Source organism: Bombus impatiens, unplaced genomic scaffold (genome assembly GCF_000188095.3).
Source record: "Bombus impatiens unplaced genomic scaffold, BIMP_2.2 scf_0233, whole genome shotgun sequence".
Lineage (NCBI taxonomy): Eukaryota > Metazoa > Arthropoda > Insecta > Hymenoptera > Apidae > Bombus > Bombus impatiens.
This window is the reverse complement of record NT_176652.1, coordinates 412,949-428,761: the sequence shown is the minus strand read 5'-3', so window position 1 is coordinate 428,761 and position 15,813 is coordinate 412,949. Positions and strand designations below refer to the sequence as shown.

Genomic DNA, 15,813 nt, shown 5'->3' with positions numbered 1-15,813 from the left:
TTGCGCGTTCGTGGAAAGAGTAGATTATAAAAGAAATTCCGCGAAAAATTAGTTATTCCCCCAGGTGGCAGGAAAATCACTAATTACAAAGCACGATGCAGCCAGGTTGAACCACGCGCATCTCCATCGTCCGATCGCGACGCAGCGTTATACAAAGACGATGCTTTTTTGCGAGGCGCTGGCCATCCTAGATACGCCATCTTTCTTGGAACAGAAACGCGGCTACTATTAAAAATGCATAAAAGTAGCTCGTTAACAGGCCAGACTCTCTAACGATACGTAATTAGCAGATTATCAAAATCATTAACATTCAGCCGCGAGATTTAATGGATCTTAATAAGGAGAGAATTTAAAAGAAAATTAGTCGAACTTCGAAGGGACGATTACTATTGTCTGCCGGCGTATAGAAAGATTATCTCTTATCCGATCTGATAAGAAAAAAAAATGGAAGGAAATTGTTCTAAGGAATTTTTCTATGTAATCTAACGATGAAATACTCGGGCTACGACGGTAATCTCGCATCGCTTTACATCCAAAATTACTCCACCTAAGATCGTATTCCACGAATCCAACTATCGCCACGTAACGAATAATCGCACTTGCGAGAATTTCTCCTACTCCGTCATCGCTTCGCGGCTCTACTTTCCAAGCATTCGTACCGAACTTTCTAGAAAATCGCGAATCGGTCATCGTCGGTGAACATTTATCGTTAAACCGCGAGCAGCCGCAAGTATCAGTCTGTTATCAGCAACCACCTACCATCTCCATAAATCATCCCGATAAAAATCACGTTTCGTGAAATTCTTAAGCCACTCGTCGAACAAAAACGCTGAAACGCGCAGCTCGAGAAACAAGAAAACGTCTCTGAACTTTTTCGCTCGTGATTCGTGGCCAGCAACAGAACGATTAATTATAAAGTTCGATGCTGCCAGGTTGCTCTAGATCTTAGCTCGCGATACAACGTTTTCTGCAACGTTGTATGAAAAGAGCGGCGGTTGTTGCGCAACCGTGGCCACTCTGTGCGATCTTTCTGGAATAATTGCCTGTTCGTGACGTATCGTCGGTCATGAGAAACAAACGGTTCCGTGGAAGCCGCTGCACGCCGATTTTCATCGATTTTGCCACGGGACGGCTAGACACTGCCTGCTCGGTGTAGCCGCGAATACAATACTTACGTGTGCAAGTGTCGAGCACTTCCGGTTCGCCGAGGGTAAAGAAGAGGCGAGACTCAAAGGGGAGCCGAACGGTTCCGTGGCAAACGACCAACCCTAGAAATCCTCCTCGCGTTACGCGAAAGTTCTTTATACTTTTTTCTTACTTGGAGGCTTTGGAAATAAAGATCTTGAGTAAGAGAGAATCGGCGATTTGTGATTTTTCAGATGATGAATTAACCTTAACGTTAGTTGTACGTAACGTTAGTCGATCTAAACTGAAAGAAGGGATTACGATAAATAAATAAAAGGATCGATTAAGAGTTTCGAAGGAAAATGTGGTGTACGATGGTATTTACTGTAGCGTTTATACGTACTAGTTAATTAAGTTCAAGTACATCGAGTTTCGTATCGTTTGGTAGCACTTTCACGCGGCTACAAAATTTTAATACTACGAAATTGAAACGTAGAACCTGACAAAAAGGACGCTCCGTTGGAGAATAAGATAACGTAGAAATACGTTTTCTAGTCGCTGTAAATATTCGAACTTTTAAGTCACGGAAACGATAGAGAAACTCGCATATGCGTCTACTCGTATCACTTTTTCACTGAATCTTTCGATCGCTTGTAAAAATTGTTGGCGAAAGAGATTAAGAAGAGCGAAAATTTGTAGTTTTCGAGGTTATGAATTAAAAAGTTCGAAGGAGAATGCGATACGAATATGAAAATCTTTAAATCGTGGCAACGATATAACGCGTGTACTTGTACCTCTCTCTCTCCTTAAATCCTTTTATTGTTTATAAAAGTGATCTATGAAAGAAGTTGGGACTCTACTACCGTACTATACTACTTTCGATATCGTAAGAAGAAAAATAAATTTTTAATAAAGCACGAAAGATCGTATAGCGTCGGCGAGTCATCAAAGACGCGTAATTGTTACTCGTTAGGATATAAAATTTATCTCCCGCGATTTTCGCATCGCATCCACTCGAGATGATCGCGCGATCGCTTTAAATTGCTATTATTATTATTATCGTTAATTACGCTGTTCGTTATATCGTGATAACGTAACGTACAATCGCGTAAAGTGTTTGTTACATGAAAAATTCGAATAAAATTGGAATTGGGAGACACGCGCGGTACGATAGTCAGTTCTTCGTCAACTGGTAGTTCGAGTATATTTTACGAATATTTCGTGTCTCGAGTCAGGACTTAGTCGGACAAATGTACGAATTCGTCGAATTCTGTAATAATTGTTTACTTAGCGTGCGATGCTTTATCAAATCGTTGTGATAGCGGTACGAAACGTTATACATTCCGTTAATACAAAACTCCTGACTCGATAAAAGATTTAAATGGCATTCGTTTTATTATTATTACTTTCTCGCGTAACATTTTTCTGATATAACAAACAGTTTACGAATAAAACTTCGAACGAACGAGTTAGGCGAATCGATGCCATTCCCAAAACGAAATGTAGCAAAATTCGACGACTGGTATTCGGTACAGTTGATCACCGTTTCTAAATCTTTTCCGACTCGTGATTCCAAGAAATTCATATTTCTTGCCTACCAGTGATTACGTTCGATGATTGCGTCGTTTTATTACTATCCAATCTACTAATAATCTTGATATTTATAGCGGCGTAGAAACTTACGACCGATCTAATTACGCGTCGTACAAATACGTAGACAAGGAGAAAGTAGGTGGAAAGAAATATTAAATAAAACATGGTATAATGACAGTAATGGCATTTATGAATAATTATCAACGTGATTTCTTATTTCTCCCCTTTTCTTTTCTTTTCTTTTCTTTCCTTTTCTTTTCTTTTCTTTTCTTTTCTTTCCTTTTCTTTTCTTTTCTTTTCTTTTCTTTTTTAATTAAAACGTAAACCTGGACGACGAACGATTACACTCCACTACGTACACAATCGTATTGTGTCACGTTGTCCATTAGATACGTATGCGAATAGGAATGTTTTGATTGGCTACAATTGGAATTGTTTCGCGATAATGATTCGAATTGCGTATAGCATAGTGGTACTTCGATTGATTTGCGATTCAAAGGTTTTCATTCAACTAGAGAGCATTGGTTAACATGGTCGTGGAACAATGTGCTTATCGATCGAGCAAAAAGGTAATTGCCTAGTTTTCTAAATTTGATCATCTTTCTCGAGAATTAATGCGAAACTTATCGGTTTGAAATTTTAAGCAGCAGTATTCGATAAAATTATTAATTAATGCAATTTTTCGTTATTCGTCGATGTAACTCTTCGTACAATTCAATTCAATTCCAAATTCGAGATGATGAAATTATCGCAAACTAAAATTAGTTTAATTAGAACTTAAACGGTATCGCGAAAAATATTCCTCGTAAAGGAGAACAATATCGATCGGAAAAGTACGAAGAAATTAACGCGATACGCGTTTGTTCTAACGCGTTCTAACATGTTTGATCTGTACAAGACAATACCTTGAACTACTCCGTCAAAACGATACAAACAGATCGATAAAGACTGGCAATCCTTTTCATCAAGAATAAACTACACGCCGAATAAATTACTCGTTGAACCGTGAACTATCAAGAAAAACACGATCAAGTAACATTTGAGCGTATTTTAAAGATTCAGAGGAAATATATTATCATCGAAATCGCGAGATATTGTAATCGTATAATTTTACATAACATTTCCGACTTTTTTACAATTGAAATCAAATTACACATAAATTATATTCGCGATTGTAACGTCGCTCGTTCGAGCCAATTACTGTCATTAATAATACGTCTCGTTATCGATGGAAAAGTAATACTACCTCGTTTTTCCATCCATCTCTACTTAAAATCCATACCTCTCTATAAAATTTGATTACACGATGTATCTCGATATTAGACAGCGTGCATTTGAACCTGCATATTTCTACAAAAATTTAAAAAAAATTCAAGATTTAGACGACCAGACTTTTCCATTACAACTTGTTACAAATGAAATTTCTATTCTCCCGTCGATCGTCGGTCGCGATATTTTGTCAAAGCAAAAGTTTCATCGTCCGTATTACTTTTCCTCCAAATCTCTCACTTACGTATATCTACCTGCGAGTTTCTACGCCGCTTCGTCGAAAGAAAGAGAAAAGACGAAACTCTGGCGAACATTGAGAAAATAACGAAGATAAAGTATCTCTGTTCTATATACGTATTCGAATTATTGGAAAGCATGTTGTCGTCGATCGTTCCATTCGGAACGTTTAGTTGTCTAAGAGACGATTTCTAATTGTGTATTCTATTACAGACCTAGGGAGCCCATTCTTCCCTGGTGGTCCTGAATTGTGGCACCATCCACTGGCATACTCGACCGCTGGCGAATTACCCGGCACGCTGCAACACGCGACGCTGGTGCATCCGGCGTTACATCCTCAGGTCCCCGTACGTTCCTATCTTTGACTATCTGCAGACAAAGCTCTGGAGCCGCCGACGAGCGCCCCGATGCACGTTAGTGATACATGATCGTTATACTCGATTATTATACGATACATCTAGCAGGTAGACACGCACGCAGAGTGAACGCCAAGAACCAGCGTACCACGGCTCGACCTGGTTCGAACGACGGGGTAACGTGTTCGAATACGGTCCGTCTTCTTTGCACGTCGTCCAGAACAACGTATTTTACGTATCGTAGATTAAATTCCGCAGTCACGCGCACAGAGTCGATTAAATGCAATTAACTAGATTTTAACGATCAACGCTCGCAACTCGATTCTATCGATTATCTTTATTTTCTTTCACAGTGTCATTCTCCGTATAGAATTCGAACAACCTGTAATCCATTCGTCTTACTTTATCTAACCACTAGCCAAATTAGACGTATCGTTCGTCGATACGTTCGAAAACACGAATGACGAAAAGTCTTAAAAACCGACAATAATTGGCTACGTTGGTGTTCGAAAGAACGTGACGACATCTAAAACGTAACAGAGTATTCGAACAAATTACCCCAAAAGTTACACAAACTCGTACAACAACTCAAAGCGAAATTACTCTATGTAGATATCGCACAAACCCTGCAAAGAGGACCGTCTAAATGTCAAAGACGGAAACACGGCGTCTTTTTCAGCTTAAATGAAAGACGAATACGGCGAAAGAATCGCTCGTGCCGCTTGTTACTCGATCGCGAGCGTGACGATATCGATTTTAAGACCTCTAGACTTTCCTTGCAAGTAAAGCTCGCGGAAGTTAATTACGGCCGCGGGTTAATTATCGCGACTATTAAATCCCGTCGTAAATAAGAAGAAATTATTTCTTCCTTCTGTTCGTTCTCGTTTCTTTCTGCTTCCCGTTCCTTGTTTCCCGTGTATCGCGAAATTTTCAGGCAGGCACCGTGTCTGGCTGATTTCTCAACGGCAAGTAAGAACGATGCTGGTACAACCGGGTACGAATTGGGGAAACGGCCAGCACCTATTGATTTTTAATATCGCCTAGTTCTGTACCAGGTTCACGCGGGTACCTATCACGCACCATCGCCAAACCGTATCGAACAGCTTTTCTTCGTCGGCTACCGTGACAACGTGGAAAAATATCAGTCAAAAACATCAACAACAAGAACAACAACAACAACAACAAATATATGCTTTTGACTGATAGAACGAAAAATTCGTCCGATCGAGAAATGTTTGTCCGTAGCGAAAAAAAAACTGGGGAAAAAAGGATTTGAAAGTGGAGTGACTGTACCCCTGGTCAAAATAAATTAAAGGTCGTTGAAAACGTTTTAAGCGGGCTACGATCGTTCGGTGGACCGTCGTGTATCGTGGCAATTTTTATTTCGACTTGTTTTTTTCTTTTGTTTTTTAAACAGAACCGAAAATAGGCCGATTCCGCGTGTCGAAATAAATCGAATGGTGAAAGCAGGTTTGATTAAAGAGAAAAAAGGTTTTTCGAACGAGATGCTTCCAGATACATTCGTTTTGATGTAACAGAAATCGCAAACGGTATACGGCGTTAGTCGCGGAAACGTGTCGAACGTGACGACTCGAGTGGAAATGATAGAGATAATTTTGATTTGTTGTTTCTTATGCCCCTTCTTCCTTTCTTTCGTCTTAATTGTAGATCGAAGACCGATCGAAAAGACCGATCAATGGTTAACGATTGATTGATAAATAAGCGATTGCCAATCGAGGAATTTGTATTGTACGTAGAATACATTTAGTAATTTGGAATCGTGTTTCAAAAACAGTTGATAATTTAATCGTTTGAAAGATAAGGGCAATTTTTAGATCCAATATCGTTACTTTACGGCGTCTAAATATTTTGTCGGTGGCAACTAAAACTAGAATGTCATTGTTTATTAACCACCTAAATAACTGGATATTGATTTTTTTGATAAAACTGTTTCGCGGTATTCCTCCTCTTTCTTTCGCTCTTCGTTCGACGTTGCAAATGTGAAAGTCAGGTATCTTACACCACCGTCATATTTCGTTATTCAACGGAAGTTTTACGTTTGATATCGAACGTGGGTCGAGTCAATGACGCGCCCACGCGGCACAGAACCTGATAATTGACAAATCTGCTATCATTTCGATCGACTAATTGCGAAATAATTGCACGTGGAAAAAAGTTTTTCCGTTAAAGCATCCAACGGAAACATCGTATTTCCTATTGTTTCACGATTATCAGTTCGATTATTTACTACCTAAACGATAGAGCGGATTTCAGTGAGATTGGCAACGTAATTAAAGAACTTCGGAGCGTAAAGGAAAGAAAGGGGATCGTATTAAAGAGACGACGCTTGAAAACTGTTTAACTTTTCGCTGAATTAATAAAGACGGACGGTTGACGTTCAGTTTTATAGGCGGTAACATTAAACGAATAAATATTGACGTTTATTTAATTCTATAATACGAGAGAGAAGCATCTCGGGTTCGACCTGAAACGGCCGTTTCAACCGCTTGTAAATACCACTATTTTCCTCGGTCGAAATAAAAATGTTCCACGGAATCCGCTTGACGTGATAACGAGGCGAAAGCTCGGCTAAATAGAGAATATTTCACTCGCGAACTTTTTGCGTTCTGCTTTCAGAAGAGTTCCTATAGTGACTCGAGATTTTCCTAATTCCGTTTCTGTTCGTGACATCGTTGAAAAAAAAAAGCTGGTCGGAGAAATTTGCATTAAAAAGAAAAATTCCTTTCGAATCGAAATATTATTCGTTATTATCTGGGAATAAAAAAAATATACTTTCCTGCTCGACGAGTGTCCATTGAAAGAACTTCTTTGTATTCGTTGTTATCGTTGGGAAAAAAAACGCTGGAAAATATTTATGTAAAAATTCCTTTCGAAGCGGAAACTGTTCATCGCGGTTTATCGATACAAATACTCTCGTCTTCGATAAGTTTCTATTCAAAATCCTTCTTCCTTTGATTTATTTTACAATAATAACGTTCACCGCAGTGTTAAGACACGCTCGAAGGTATTTGCATAATAATTTGATTCGAGGTGGAGGCTATTCATCGCGATTTACGAATAAAGATACTTTCGTTTTTAATAAGTTTCATACCGTGGACAAAATTATCATCATTTACGAATAAAAGTACTTTTTGTTCGGGATTTCACTTTTTGGTTCGCGATATGTTTCGGCGTAAAGAAAATCGAGGCAGGTCGAGCAGTCGATTTTGCAACGCTCGACAAAAGAAAACGCAGCAACGATGCAGCAATACAGGATTTCCGAAACAAGTAGCGCAATACATAATTACACGGGCATTATGGTAACAACGATATGTTACGACGTGAAATTGCGAATTGATTGCGCGACACGGTACGCTCTAGCAAGAATTTCCGCAGCACGTCTTGCTCGAATTCAAATATCTCAAACATTTTTTGCACAATACGCATTGTAGTCCTGTACTAAAATTCAAGAATATCCGCCTGAAGAATTTGGATTAGTCGAATTATCCTAATAAACGGTCAAATTATTTCAATGATTCTATTCCATCCTAACAAAGAGTTCAACCGTTCCAGCAGTTATGTACATTGCAAGTATCTCTGCGATTTTTAATCTGCCATAAATGGGTAAAGATGCACCATCGTCTCTGCCTCGAGTAAGGAAATAACCAGATAGTTTTGGATAGTATTTTTTACGAGAGATAACTTTTCGGAAAATAATTGGACTTGAAATTACAAAGTGGTTATGGACTCGCGCGTTTCTGAATAAAAAGTAATCCGGCTGACCGCCGAGATTATTTCTCGGTTATTCGATCGTTAATCGCGAAGCCGCTTCTTGTAACGTTGCTGCAAATTATGCTGCATTCGTATTTAACACGGTTCTTGCGTTAATTAATCCACGCTCGGTAACTCGGTCATGGACTTTAGTTTCAGTGGTACAGGCCTGCGTTGTTTCGTCGATTACATCTAAATTGTACGTAAATCGCGAAGTATTAGGCGATATTAATGTCATTCGTTGTTTATACATAAGTACACCGTGTTACCGCGTCAGGGATTCTTCTTGAAAAAAAAAAATATTGTAAGAAAAATGCGAGAGTAATTTGAAGAAAAAAGAAAGTAGAAATAGACTTGGTTCGTTTTTGTGGACGTTTAGATAGGTCGAAGAGTAGACGTGGTTAAATAAGGCATGAAACGTAAAACGAAGCTCGTGAACGCCTCTGTTACTTTTGGGAATATGAAAGCGCGAAACTCGAATAATCGACTATGTACTTTGACATTTTTTTGAAATCAAGTTATACGGTTATTCTTGCGTTCTTAAGATCGTTAACTGCGATTAACCTTTTCTAATTGATTTAGACGCGACCTAAATATGGTTCGAACACAACTGAGATCTGAACGAAGAATGCGAAACGTATAATACTACGATCGATACAACGTCACTGTAAATTTCACCACTTTAAAACCAAAATGGAAAATAGAACTCATTTTGTATGGAAATTCTCTTATCCCTTTGTACGGAATAAACGGTCGCTTTCAATTTCCTAGAAAATTTTTCTGTATCTCCAAACGTGCCAAATAACGTTTTTAATCTCCAATCTCTAACAAATTTTCGTATCTTTCAACTAAATATGTAATTTTTCTCAGTTTGTCTCAGCAACTGCAAACGTCGTAACGGGTACTTTGAACTTTTCGCATACTTTTGGACATCACGCGTACTTTGTCCTGCATCCTTAAATCTCACAAAAATGTATAAACATTCGTAATCTAACGATAAATAAGTATAAGTAGAGTAGAATTGCATTTATAGGAACGAATTTTTAATTAATACCTGACTAACTAAACCGTCCTCGATTGCGATCGTCGATCTGAACGCGAGTTTCAGTTGCTCGAAGGAAAAATGCTTGGTTGCGTGAAAAATTAATGAACCGCTATTGTATAAACTGCTTATCCCCCAGGAAACTTCAGGTAAATGGAATTCTACCGTGCAGGAATCTAGTATTCAATAAATATAAATAGGAATCTAGCTACTACTGTAAAACCGAGTCTATTTCTTCGCAATAACGCCAAAATGGAGATCGTTACATACAGAGTGTCTAATCTAACTCGTGATTATTCTCCTATTTGTGATGATACAAGAGAGTGAAATATAAATTTTCAAATTCGACAAAGCGACACAAGAAATTACCTAAACTATTTTGGACGTGTTAAAAAACTGTAATCTCGCGTTTCGACAATGCCGTATCGATGATAGCGTTATGAACAATTATTTATTATTATTACATTGGATAACGTTTGATAACGTTAAATTTTCAAGTAAATGTATCGGTAACGGATAGTGCGAAAAACGCGAGTTTCTAGTGTTTCGAAAACGTCTGAATGTAAGCTACAAGAATACGTAATAAAAAATGGAGGTCCGTTTCAAAATTCTAATATCACCTTTACAGAACATTTTAAGATCATCGCAGCATCGAGTAGATAAAAACGCAGTACGTCCTCGATACCACGCAACTCCTCTCTGAAACATACTTAGTATCATCGCAAATAGGAGAGTAATTAAACCATTAAAGACCGAACATTAGTTCATCGTAATTTATAGATACTTTAGCTTCCTGCAATTTCATAAAATTTTTAAGTCTAAATGAAAGCGATGTGAAAGATATTAGTCGAATTCTCTGGAATTTCCTCTCAGATGCAGGATATTGAAAAATATACAAAAATTCAAGGATGCAAATTAATTGAAAAAGGGATCGATGAAACGTAGCGTAGATGCAACGTTGGTGATTGATGATTGAATGGGACACCCTGTATATATAGATCGAGGTACCTGTACGTAAAGATATATATAGAGGAAGAAAGTAATAGTAAATAAATACAAGAATCTAATAAATAGAGGGGACGAAACGATAAAATTACAATGATGCGAGTAAATATAACGTGCACGAAAACGTTCATATTCTCAAGTAACAGAGTCGTTCACCGAGCCAGAGCTACACACGAATGCCCAACATCGAGTCGAATCGAGTCGAAGATCGCGAATAACGCTGAAAAATTTGTGTTTTTCTTTTTCCAGGCGCCCATGTCTCTGCCGCATCCTACGACGCTGACGTCGATACACGCGTCGCTGCCCCATTTCCTACCTTCGCCGGCACTGGCATCGCCGGTAGGTTCACCCTCGTCCCAGCCGAACATAGCAGTGAGCAACGCGCCCTGTTCCACCTTGTTCGTGGCGAACCTCGGCCAGTTCGTGTCCGAGCACGAGCTCAAGGACATCTTCAGCAGGTTAGAAATACGCACAATCGTTCGCAACCCCTTTATTTCCATCTTTACAGCTATCGAACCGAACAAAAATTGTCCGTTCGACTCTTTTTATTATGCATCAAGCGTCGCGTGCTGTGCATACACGCGTACCTCTGTCTCCGTATATTTCCAGCGTACGATCCTTATTTTCTCGAGGCTTTAGAAAAGTTTCGTGAAACTCAACCGCGAGACAGACTCGCGGTCGCTGTTTATAAGAATAGCAAACAGACTCGAAGGACTCCAAATTGTGGCCGGGGTATGTGTTGCACGGATATCGAGAAGTTTGGACATGAGATCGGTAGTGTCTGTATTGTAAAACCAAACTATCGATGCTTTAGGGTTATCGATCGAGAGAGTTAAAAGATTGAAATTTATATAAATAGATAGAAATGTACACATAGGTAGGTTCATAGATAGTTAGGTTGAAATTTATTGATTGATCGATATTTATTGATTAAGATAGTAAATGAAATATATAATTGGTCAGAGGATTGGGAATAAGTAAATAATTGATTTGGGTTGTAAATGAAATTGTAGGGTATGCAGATTTAGAATAAATAATTATAAGCAAATTCATCGAGTGAGATTATAGATAAAATAATTGGTCGAACGATTGGAAATAAATAATTCGTTTGGATTATAAATGAAATTGTGGGTTACGTAGGTTTAGAAAAGTATGAGATTTCAATTGTCCATGTTAGGCTTGTTACAGAAAAAATTTGTTACGAGAGTTCTACCAGTTTCAAGTTTCTCGGCTTTTCTAAACCAATTACGCCTAAATGATCGATACTCTAAGCAAATAAAATAATCTCTAAAAAGAAGGGGAAATATCAAATCTCCGGAATTTACAATCGGTGCTCAAGATATAATTTCTTACTATACAAATATACCTGATTTTCAAACTACATTATCTTTCCTATAGAGTGGAATAATAAACATTTATCGGAGTAGATTGCAAATTATTCTACCTGACGTGGTATTTAATATTAAGAACTTTTTACGCGATACTATAATTTTTAACATTTTTAGCGTAGAAATATTATTACCAATATTTGTGGTCAATAATAATTCTATACAAATTTTTGTAGTTAGAGAAGTAAAAATATTCCTACGCTGATACAATTCTACGGTAAATCTACGAATTTTACGAATTTAGCATCCTGGCAGGGTAACGCCGATCTTCGATCACGAACGATTTCACGAGAAAAACTCAGACGCGTGTAAAATTTGTGTTTATACGATTGGTCTTCCGGATTTAATCAGGTAGAAGAAACTTGTACCGGTAACGAAAACGAGAACAGAAAAAGTCCAACAATAGCTGGTGGAAGTTGCGTAGATTAAAATAATGACTTCTCGAACAAATTCCTCCTCCAAAAACGAAATCAGAGGCGCGGTCCGCTAAAATTGACTCTACGCCACGTGCGCTAATTGACACGCGAGACTTTTATCGCGACACGCGTTACACCTCGTAAATTACGTTTCGAGAACGCGTGGTTGGGGCAGACAGAATTAAATATTCAATTTCACAACTTCGAATATAATAATTCTCGCGCCAGACCATCTGCGGATGTAGAAAATTTTATAACTCGAATTTGGATAATCATTTTGTAGAAAAAGACGAATTAAAATTGTACGAAACGTTTGTAGAAAGTGCGATTATATTTTATAAGAAGCTTCGATTAGAAAACATTGATTTCGTCTTTAAAACTGGGTGTGGTTTGACTTTAGATTCGAAAAATTTGTAATTGTAGATTTAATAACGTATGTAAATAAGAATCTTATTTTTACTATTTCAAGCCTAGATATAGTATTAAATATAATCATTGACTACACGCGCGACGATATAACGTTTGTAAAATACAAAATAAAGTTCACAGATCAAAGAAAGATTGAGGCGATAGAAACGATAAAAAAGATATCGATTCGTACTTGGAAAAATGATTATTCTAGCTATTATTCGAAAATTATTTGCAATATAAAAATCGCGTATCTCGAGTGTTAAAAAAAAAATAAATAAAATATTTAATACCCGTAGGAATATATCCAGCTTCGATCCAGCGTTATCCAGTGGTCTCTCTATCGTGCATAATCTCGAAAGCGTGCGACGAGATTTATTAGACCGAGTCAAATCAGTCAAACAACCACGCCATGCTTCGTTGATTTTCAAAGTCTTTCTGTTCAAAATAGAAGCTCCATAAACGACACGCTCATCCTACAATTTTAATTCGTATCTTTGCTTTCAAACTCGCGTGAAGATTAATTTTTTCAATTTTACTAAAATTTCAATTATTACGTTGAATACTCGGCGCATATTACAAGAAGAAACTTTGAAATTGAACGGAAAAAATTGATGCTAATCGTGAAATGTATTTCGATGTTCGACTCGTAGTTTTCTGTGTACAGATGCATGTACGGATACGAGAGCAAATAGTCTCGAAGTATGTTATCTCCGGCGGACATTACGCTTCGCGGTCGCGTAGCAAATTATTTTTGCCTGCCCCGTCATGCGGAACCTTCCCACGACACCGAGTACACGCGTTCGACCGCGTGTTAGATCGCGTCTGCTTGCATCCGGGAAATTCTTTCCATATCTCTCCAGTAAACAGTCAACGTCATTTAGAATAATCGATAATTCATTAGTCGCGACCATTTCTATTTAGGGAACACGGAAAGAAATTTATAGAAATTTCGTGGTACGATCATAGTAAAAGGACCGTAGTACGCGTCGACGAATATTTCGAACGGACTGCATCTGGCGCATCATCGACTTCGAACGGTTTAACGGGAAACAAACTAACACCGAGTTTCTCCGCGAGAAACAATCGGATTAACGAAAATCTGCCCAAACGGAGAAACGTAAACATCGTCCGAGCGTATGCAAACGCGTTTAATCAACTCGCGCAGCTATTTGCGAATTCATACGCGCAAACCGGAGATTCGCGGATATAACGAGATTCTGCGTGTTAATTATGCAAAACGCGGAGGCAGCGCTCTTCTTATCTTTCTCGCTCTTTTCCTTCGACGTAGCGCGTTTGACCTCGATAAACCGCTCGATTTCGCTGGTCTCCGCCCGCGTTCTTTAACGATCGACGACTCGTTTCGGGGAGAAGGAAAGACCGAAGGAGGGAAAACGGGAGCATCGATGTCGATTTAACCTCGGAAGAAGAAAGCATCGAAAAAGAAAAGCGAGAAAAAACTGGCGCGCCGAGAGACGCGGTTCGACTCGCGATTTCTATGCTTGTCGGCTATTTCGGCGCCGATGCGAAAGAGAAAATCGATACGGAACACGTTGCGTCAGATACGGACGACTGACGTCATATCCAGTTCATTCATCGCGATACAAGTACCGTTGGCCCGCAGTTTCGCTTACGCCGTGAATGGCGAGCTCGTTTCTGGTATAGGGGGATGACTCGACCCCGTTCAGCCTTCAGCGATTTTAATTTCGAACCGGACGTCTCGTACGTCGATCGACTTCTATTTTCTTCCTTTTCGGGTTTCGGTATTTTCATTGCGCGTTACTCTCTTTGTCAGCCGTATGAATAAGTTCTCGCGACCTTTTACGAAAATACGTTTAATACGATAAGAACGCTTTAACGGCATTAACCCTTTAAATACGACTGCCGTCGATAGACGAGAAAACGAAAATTTCGCGAAACACGTCTGTCGTTGGCGAGCGACGTCGCGTATCGATAATTGCGTTGAATTTGCCATCGTTTTGCGTTTGGAGGGAACGATTTATAAAAACGTACTCGTGCTCGAAGGATTAATCGAAGCGTGTTCCATTGAAATCTATCACTTTTTGCCATGTCTCGGATAACGTATGAATACCGCGGTGAAGAGATCGTTTTATCCTTTCAACGAATACGATGATAAAGACATCGACCCATTTTCCTGACCGCGGCAACTTATTTACTGGTTGTTTTATCGCGAAATACCTGATTTTTTATTTATATTTCATTTAATTCGTTTCCAATTTGTTTCTTGGTATAGGTGTTATTTATATAAGTATTTATGTTTAATTATGGTATGTAATTCTCGTTACTAATTATTACCAGTTTCTCCTTACTAATTTTTTTTTTATAAAAGAAAGGCTTGCTTTCATTAGGATGCTAATTACAATTTAAGCCTTCTGTTACGGCAACCTCTCGAGGATTATAAGTTGGGGAACTCCGTCACACACAACGGAAGGAAACTGCGTTTCAGGTGTATCCACAATTTGTTATATAAATTGACTTAGATTTTTAAAAGATCTTGGCATTAATGTGTAATTTTTTGTGCACATTTGATCGTTATATGATTTAATTAATTAATATAGTTTAATCGTTAGATTCTTTCTTTCGATGCCTCGATACACAGTGACTACAAAAAGCATTTGCACGCCATTATTTATCGTAGTATTTGCACACTAATCGATTAAATCCAAGAACATAAAGTTTCGTATCACATAGCGATGATTCGTACAAAACTAAAACGTAGAAGCTGATAAAAATCGCTTGGCTAGAAAATAGAGATATGCGCAAACATTTTTTGCAGTCACTCTATATGACAAATTTGTTTTAGTTCCGCGACCTCCAAAAGTTTGATCGATCTTCTTCAAATCGATTCGATTCAGCTCGAATGAATGAATAATACAAATACGAAATTTCTATAGAAATACCGCGCTTACTAATCTCCCTTAAACGAAACACAGATTTATCGTATCTGCGGGTCCATAGAGAATCGCAAGATGGTAAATTAAAGATCAAACATTAGTTATCATCATGGACAAAATTGTGGAATTTTTACAAGAACATCCGGGCCATAGTGCGGTGAACTGGAAATGACAAATCTACCATACTCCGCTCTGGAAACAATTACGCGACTAGAAATTTAAGAGAGCGATATAGGTCAGCGCCGAATCAGCCGTATTTCCTCTCTCTCTCTCTCTCTCTCTCTCTCT

General features: G+C 38.5%; 1 protein-coding gene across 5 annotated transcripts in view; it reads left to right on the top strand.

Moving 5' to 3' along the window:
• The window catches only part of LOC100740171 (protein couch potato), a 185,713-nt gene that overhangs the window by 155,208 nt on the left and 14,692 nt on the right, over positions 1-15,813 (top strand). For 4 of the 5 annotated variants that reach the window (XM_012384053.3, XM_033320056.1, XM_003488452.4 and 1 more), the window contains exons 6-7: positions 4,438-4,571; positions 10,648-10,856. In XM_012384053.3, the coding sequence (XP_012239476.1) occupies positions 4,438-4,571; positions 10,648-10,856 (343 nt within the window). The remainder of the gene's footprint in view (positions 1-4,437; positions 4,572-10,647; positions 10,857-15,813) is intronic. The other variant, XM_024366758.2, reaches the window with a different exon arrangement.